This window comes from Oncorhynchus clarkii, chromosome 3, assembly GCF_045791955.1.
Source record: "Oncorhynchus clarkii lewisi isolate Uvic-CL-2024 chromosome 3, UVic_Ocla_1.0, whole genome shotgun sequence".
Classification (NCBI taxonomy): Eukaryota; Metazoa; Chordata; class Actinopteri; order Salmoniformes; family Salmonidae; genus Oncorhynchus; species Oncorhynchus clarkii.
This window is the reverse complement of record NC_092149.1, coordinates 14,992,850-15,000,859: the sequence shown is the minus strand read 5'-3', so window position 1 is coordinate 15,000,859 and position 8,010 is coordinate 14,992,850. Positions and strand designations below refer to the sequence as shown.

Sequence of the window (8,010 nt, the reverse complement as noted above, 5' to 3'; positions counted from 1 at the left end):
GGACAGAGACCAGTCTACCAAAATTAGCCAATAGCATTTATTCTCGAGAGCGCTGATCCTAGTAACATGTACATCAGTTTATATATTACATATGACGTCATAGGTTTTAAAATGTCCTTCCTCCTCTCCGACCAGGACAAAGCAGCTTCAAAAGTTCATTCCAACTCACAAGCGCACATACCTGACACACTATATCTGGATTTACTCCTGAAGTCTCACCATAGTTTATTACCACTTAGCAGACAGTTCCAGATAAGGAAAACCTGTAGGGGCTCTCGCTGTCTTATTTTATCGCCACAGAGTTATAGCTGAGTCGGTTCAAACATAGGTTAATGACTCTCTTTGCTTACTTTAGACACACACACTCCTTCTTCCACAATGGTTATCATTTCCAATTACCCCTTGTCCATGCTACATAACCTCTTTCTTATTAACTAACATTATTAATCAGATATAATAAAACAGATATTGTAATTAGTTATAGTTCTATTTTAAATGTACACATTGTTTAATCATTATTCATAAAATTCCTAACAGTTTTTCATTTTCAATACATTTGCAAACATTTCTCAAAACATGTTTTCACTTTTTCATTATGGGGCATTGTGTGTATGAGAAAATAATATTTTTAATACATTGTTTTATTCAGGCTGTAACACAACAAAATGTGAAATAACTCAAGGTGTATGAACACTTTCTGAAGGCACTGTACACACACAGGGAGGTTTAACTGAAATAAGTTAACATGATTAGCATTTATCATAAGCTTCAATTGCCTCAGAGGTGCATTTAGCAACAACAAAACATTGGTCCGGATTCTGTTCTATACATTTAACAAAATAGGGCACCTTGTTTTGAAGGCATAGGCAGCAGAAATCACAATGTAAAAAGCATGTAAAAAGGACAAATTGGAGGCTATTGTTCTCAAATTTGAACAAATTTTCAAAAGTGTAAACAACAGTGTCTTTAATAGTAAGAAAGTTTAATAATCTCACTCAATAGTAAGTACAGCTCCCACAAGAGAAGAAAAAAATATAGTAATAAAGAACAATTTTACAATAAAACATTGTGACAGCGCTTTTTACAACATAATTGTTTGTACTTTGGTAGTGCAAATGTATTGTTATAGCAGGATGTCAAAGTGTCACCTTTTTAGAATGAACATTAACATTTTCCGCCCTATAGTTGTGGAAACAACGAAAATCGAAGGAATACTTGATGGGAAATGATTCATGAGATCAGTGATCATTTTCAATGGAAATAAAATACATTCAAGAGAAATTAATAAATAAATATAACCAATGTTGGAAAGTACCGTTCTGATACTTATCATTCAAAATTCATTTTCAATCCCTTCCAGTGTCAGAGTTGTCCAAATTGAACACAGTGAAGCTACACCACCTTTGCTCTCCTCCTCCTCCTCCTTCTCCTCCTCCTCCTCCTCCTCCTCCTTTCCTTTATTCAAGAGGATCAGCCTCAGGAAGTGACCTCAGAATCTGTTTCAGAGTCAGAGTTGTCCAAGTTGGACACAGTGGAACTATACCACTCTTCTGTGCCCTCATCTTCATCCCCTCCTTCTCTTCCTCCTCCCTCGGACAGCATCGCCATAGCTGCCTGGTGGTAAGGGTGTTTGCGTCTAGTGTGTCGACGCATGGTGTTGCGCTCTGCGAAGCGTGTGTGGCACAGCGGGCACTGGTAGGGCTTCTCTCCTGTGTGTACCCTCTGATGGCGCTGCAGCTCGCCTGCCTCCCTGAAACGCTTGGAGCAGATGGGGCACACAAAGTTCCTCTCGCCCGTGTGAATGTGCTTGTGTCTCTGTTCAGGGTCAAAGGACGAGGGTCACGTTTGTTAGATAATACTATACATTCATGTTCATATATTATGATATGTTTATACCTACTTATTACATAGCAGTCATAACAAGATGAAATCTGAAATCGGACCTAGTTCCACTTCAAACACAATCAAAACAGATAACCTGCCTAAATGACTACCAACCCGTAGCACTCACATCTGTAGCTATGAAGTGCTTTGAAAGGCTGGTCATGGCTCACATCAACACCATTATCCCAGAAACCCTAGACCCACACCAATTTGCATACCACCCTAACAGATCCACACATGATGCAATCTCTATTGCACTCCACACTGCCCTTTCCCACCTGGACAAAAGGCATACCTATTTGAGAATGCTATTCATTGACTACAGCTCAGCGTTCAACACCATAGTGCCCTCAAGCTCATCACTATGCTAAGGACACTGGGACTAAACACCTCCCTCTGCAACTGGATCCTGGACTTCCTGACGGGCCGCCCCCAGGTGGTAAGAGTAGGTAACAACACAGCCGCCACAATGATCCTCAACACAGGTGCCCCTCAGGGGTGCGTGCTCAGTCCCCTCCTGTACTCCCTGTTCACTCATGACTGCACGGCCAGGCACGATTCCAACACCATCATTAAGTTTGATGATGACACAACAGTGGTAGGCCTGATCACCAACAACGACGAGACAGCCTATAGGGAGGAGGTCAGAGACCTGGCCGTGTGGTGCCAGGACAATAACCTCTCCCTCAACGTGATCAAGTCAAAGGAGATGATTGTGGACTACAGGAAAAGGAGGACCGAGCCCGCCCCCATTCTCATCGACAGGCTGTAGTGGAGCAGGTTGAGAGCATCAAGTTCCTTGGTGTCCACATCACCAACAAACTATCATGGTACAGGGGGCCTCCCGGGTGGTGCTGTACATAGCAGTCATGTACTGCAGCGCCAGCTGTGCTACCAGAGACTCTGGGTTCGCGCCCAGGCTCTGTCGTAACCGGCCGCGACCGGGAGGTCCGTGGGGCGACGCACAATTGGCCTAGCGTCGTCCGACACATTGGTGCGGCTGGCTTCCGGGTTGGATGCGCGCTGTGTTAATAAGCAGTGCTTGGTTGGGTTGTGTATCGGAGGATGCATGACTTTCAACCTTCATCTCTCCCGTTGTAGCTAAAACAATTGGATACCACGAAATTGGGGAGAAAAAGGGGTACAACTCAAAAACAAACAAAAAAACCTATCATGGTACAAACACCAAGACAGTCATGAAGAGGGCATGACAATGCTTATTCTCCCTCAGGAAACTGAAAAGATTTGGCATGGGTCCTCAGATCCTCAAAAGGTTCTACAGCTGCACCAATGAGAGCATCCTGACTGGTTGCATCACTGCCTATGGTTCGGCTCAGTACATCACTGGGGCCAAGCTTCCTGCCATCCAGGACCTCTATACAGGGCAGTGTCAAAATTGTCAAAGACTCCAGCCACCCTAATCATAGACTGTTCTCTCTGCTACCACATGGCAAGCGGTACTGGAGCACCAAGTCTAGGTACCAAGAGGCTTCTAAACAGTTTTTACCCCCAAGCCTGAACAATAGTCTGGCTACCCAGACTATTGGGACTACTGCTGCTACTCTCTGTTATTATCTATGCATAGTCACTTTACTTTCTTCCTACATGAACATATTACCTCTGTACCGGTACCCCCTTATTTTACTGCTGGTCTTTAATTTAATTATTTGTTACTTTTATTTCTTATTTTATTTCTTGTTTATTTTTTGTATTATATTTTTAAACGGCATTGTTGGTTAGGGGCATTTCACTGTAAGGTCCTGTTATATTCAGTGCATGTGACAAATACAATTTGATTTGATTTGAAAACAATATGTCATCCTGAGCCCACCAAATCACCACACCACAATTCAAACATTTATGAACACCCACACCCACTCTAAGCTCACCTGCAAATGGCTGGAGCGTTTGAAGGCCTTGCCACACTGCAGGCAGACATAGGGTTTGTTCTGAGAGTGGGTGATGGAGTGACGCTCCAGGTCAGACTGGTAGTAGAAGATCCTGGGGCAGAGAGGGCAGTAGAGGACCCTTCGTGGCCCAGAGGAGGGAGACGAGGCTGGGGACAGGGGGTCCAGAGGGTCCAGGGGGTTCAGGTTCCTGGGTCCGCTGGAGGGGAAGATGGGGGCAAGGGGAGGGGAGGGAGGAGCGGTGGCAGAGGAGAAGTAGAGATGGTCGTCCCATGGGAGGGAGGTGTGCTTTGACTCTGGGGCTTTTGATTGGTCGAATGCCTCCAAACTGAAGTCAAAGGACAGAGAAGGGGATTGCGGATGTGTAAGGGGAGGGGCTTTAGTAGGAGATGACCCATTTGGGACAGACTCCATTTGGGTTTCTTCAGTAGATAGTGACTGATGATCGGTGTTGGGGTCACAACAGTTTGGTTCAGTGTGTTTGTGAGGAGGTGAGCTGAGTAGAACTGCTTTAGAACTGCCATCAGCACTGGGCTGCTTGGAGGGAGGGGAGGAGACCACAGAGGGGGAGGTCAGGGGGGCGGGAGGGTTAACGATGGAACTCTCTCTTGATAGGATGGTAGGGGAGTTGTTGGGTGTCGTTCTAATAACTGGGTGAGAGGGATTGGCCGGGAGGGATGACACTGATGTGGCGAGCTGACCAGAAGAGAGAGAGAGAGAAAGAGGGTATGAAGAGGAGGCAGTGATTTGGGAGAGCTGACCGGTGGAGGGGTCAATGAGAGCAATGGGGGTGGAGGTAGAGAAAGACTGACTGGAGGAAGAGGTGGTGGAGGAGGAAAGGAGAAGGAACATAGAGGTAGAGGCACTGGGAGTGTTCTGGGTGAGGGAGAGGGGGAGAGAGAAGGCCAGGAGGCCTGGGTTGGCATCAGTCTTGGTTAAGGGAATGGAGGAGAGCTGGGGGGAGGAGGGGAAGAGGAGGATGGGGGTGTTGGAGGAGGGGTTAGTCAGGATCTGGATGGGCTGAGGGGGTTGGAGGTGTACAGCAGAACCAGAGGGTTGGGAAACAGCAGCACTAGCCTCACTAAAAGATTTCACATCTGAATCTAGAACCTTAGGGGGTTCCGCATTCTGTGAGAGTTCTGGGTTCTTTGAGTGTTCTGTATTTTTTAGAAGTTCTGATTTCTGTGAGGGTTTCATAGACGTAACAGGAGTGGGACATGTGTTTTCCTTGTGTGTGTGTGGAGTTTTTACTAAACCTCGGCTGAGGTAAGTGACCCATGCTGTGGTTATATGAGACGACCTGTCATCCTCTACCTCCAAGGAGCTGGACTGCACCTTTGGCTGGCTTGAGGGGGGGTTGTCTGGCCTGGAAGAGTTCATTTGGGGCACTTTGTGCCCCTCAGGGGTGAGTGTGTATGGAATACCCTGGTCATCTATCAGGAGAAGACCTTCACTTTCAGAGTCTATGGAAGAGAGGGAGGTGAAAACGGAGGTAGAGAAGAACAAGGGAGACAAGAGAGGTCCCCCCAAAATGTCAGCTCCATCCATTCTCAATATAGAATCCTCTTCATCATCGCCATCATCTTCCTCTACTATGTCCCTATCTCCATCCCCCTCTACCTCATCTACCTCCATAAGCAGTGAGCTCTCATGCCAAAGGCTCCTCTCCTTAATCTCTCTCTTTTTAGGGAAGCTCAGATCCAATACTTCTCCCTCCTCTTCCTCTCTTCTCCCCCAAACTCCTTTCCCTGCCTCTGCTCTCTCTCCTCTATCCTCTCCTGGTCTCTCTTTTCCACCATGGCATCGACTAGGGGGTAGGAAAAGAGGGATCACTCTCTCATCCTCTCTATCTTTCCTTTCTTTCTCCCCCCTTATCCCTCCATCCCTCTCTGCCTTGGCTGTGTCAGAGATGAGAGGCGTTTCAGGGACAATGGGACTACCGTTCCTGTCTTGTGTAACATCCTTCTCTCCATCTCTCCTCTCATCCCTCTCTTCTGTCTCCATCCTGTAGAGAGGCTCCTCAGTGTGTTCTATCTCTTCAACACACACATCCTCCATCTAACCCGTAGCAGTCACAGTAGTGGAGGTCAGGGCATTTCAACTGGTCCCAGACCAAACAGCTCTGGCTTCTAAACCTACTCCCTTTAGAATCAGAGGGAGGCACGTATTTGGTAGAGCTGAGAGCTGCAGAGTCTGTGATTGGCCTGTTGCATAATCCAGGAACGTCTGATTTGACTCTGATTGGTTGATCGCACACACCAGGAAGTCCAGTCTTGACTGTGATTGGTTGTTTGAGCCCGCAGGACGCACTCCCAGCCCCTCCTCGTTTGGCCTAAAAAGGTTTTGATTGGACACCTGTACTGGAGTACACCTGTATAAGGGATCATTCTTGGAGGTTACCTGGTGGGTAGGATAAGATCAAGGAGTCCACTGACTCCTCATGGATCTCTAGCACCGTCCCCGATCTCTTCAAGGATTGGCAGACACTCCTGTTATCTGAGCCACCATTGGTCAGAACCCCTGTCTGTTGAGAATCCATTTTGGAACATGCCTGAATCTGTAAAATGGGGATTCAATATTTTATCATCTTAACAAGATATGAATTAATACAATCAAATAATAAAAGGACTTGTCAATCAAATGACTATAGGCTTCATTGATAAGGAAGATGTCCTGAGGTGGCCAGGTGTCTTTATGCTGTTTCACAGGATATCAGAGCAGCAAAATGAGGAAGTTGATTAAATTAGTATCATGTTGATAGAATATCTTACATGTTCTTTCATTGTGCATACTGAAATATGCCTAGACTCAAACTATTCACATAGACTAAATAGGCTATTATGAATTTCTTAAACTCCTATTCTTGTTTTACTACAAAAACAGTGCCTTCAGAAAGTATTCACACCCTTTGACTTTTTCCACATTTTGTTGTGTTAAAACCTGAATTGAAAATGGGTTAAATGTAGATATTTTTGTCACCGGCCTACCACACAATACCCCATAATGTCCAAGTGGAATTATGTATTTCAGTTTTACAAATTCATTAAAAATGAAAAGCTGAAATGTCTTGAGTCAATAAGTATAATAAGTATTCAATCCCTTGGTTATGGCAAGCCTAAATAAGTCCAGGAGTAAAACATTGCTTAACAGGTCACATAAAAAATTGCATGGACTCACTCTCCGTGCAATAATAGTTTTTAACATGAATGATTACCTCATCTCTGTATTTCAAACACAGATTCAACCACAAATACCAGGGACGTTTTCCAATGCCTCGCAAAGAAGGGCATCTATTGGTAAATGGGTAAAAAAAGTCAATTTGAGCATGGTGAAGTTATTAATTACACTTTGGATGGTGTATCAATACACCCAGTCACTACAAAGATACAGGCGTCCTTCCTAACTCAGTTGCCGGAGATTTCACCATGAGGCCAATTCACTTTTTGTCTTGGATACCAAGTGTTTTGTTTGGGGCAAATCCAATACAACACACATTACTGAGTACCACTCTCCATATTTTCAAGCATAGTGGTGGCTGCATCATGTTATGGGTATGCTTGTAATCGTTAAGGACTGCTGAGTTTTTCAGGATAAAAAAGCTACGGAATAGAACTAAGACAAAATACTAGAGGAAAACCTGGTTCAGTCTGCTTTCCACCAGACACTGGGAATTGAATTCACCTTTCAACAGGACAATAACCTAAAACACAAGGTCAAATCTACACGGGAGTTGCTTACCAAGAAGACAGTGAATGTTCCTGAGTGTCCGAGTTACAGTGTAGACTTAAATATGCTTGAAAATCTATGGCAAGCTCTGAAAATGGTTCTCTAGCAATGATCAACAACCAATTTGACAGAGTTAAAAGAATTTTGAAAAGAATAATGGGAAAATGTTGCACAATCCAGGTGTGGAACGCTCTTAGAGATGTACCCAGAAAGTCTCACAGCTGTAATTGCTGCCAAAGGTGATTTTAACAAAGGTGATTTTGACTCAGGGGGTTGAATACTTTTTAATTGAGATATTATGGTGTTTTATTTTTTATTAATTTGTTTAAAAATATATTTAAAAACATGTTTGAATTTTTCTTCCACTTTGACATTACAGAGTATTTTGTGTAGATTGTTGGGGGGAAAACTGACAATTAAAACTTTGTAACACAACAAAATGTGTCAAAAGTCCAGGGGTGTGAATACTTTCTGAAGGTACTGTAGGTTAAAT

At 44.4% G+C, this 8,010-nt stretch overlaps 1 protein-coding gene across 1 annotated transcript; it reads right to left on the bottom strand.

Moving 5' to 3' along the window:
- Window positions 1-200: 200 nt before the first annotated feature.
- LOC139405747 (uncharacterized) lies at window positions 201-5,956 on the bottom strand. Its single transcript, XM_071148169.1, has 2 exons — window positions 3,774-5,956; window positions 201-1,815 (listed from the first exon to the last, which is right to left on the bottom strand). The coding sequence occupies exons 1-2, from the start codon at window positions 5,847-5,849 to the stop codon at window positions 1,477-1,479; spliced, it is 2,415 nt and encodes an 804-aa protein (XP_071004270.1). The 5' UTR covers window positions 5,850-5,956; the 3' UTR covers window positions 201-1,476.
- Between the last annotated feature and the right edge of the window lie 2,054 nt (window positions 5,957-8,010).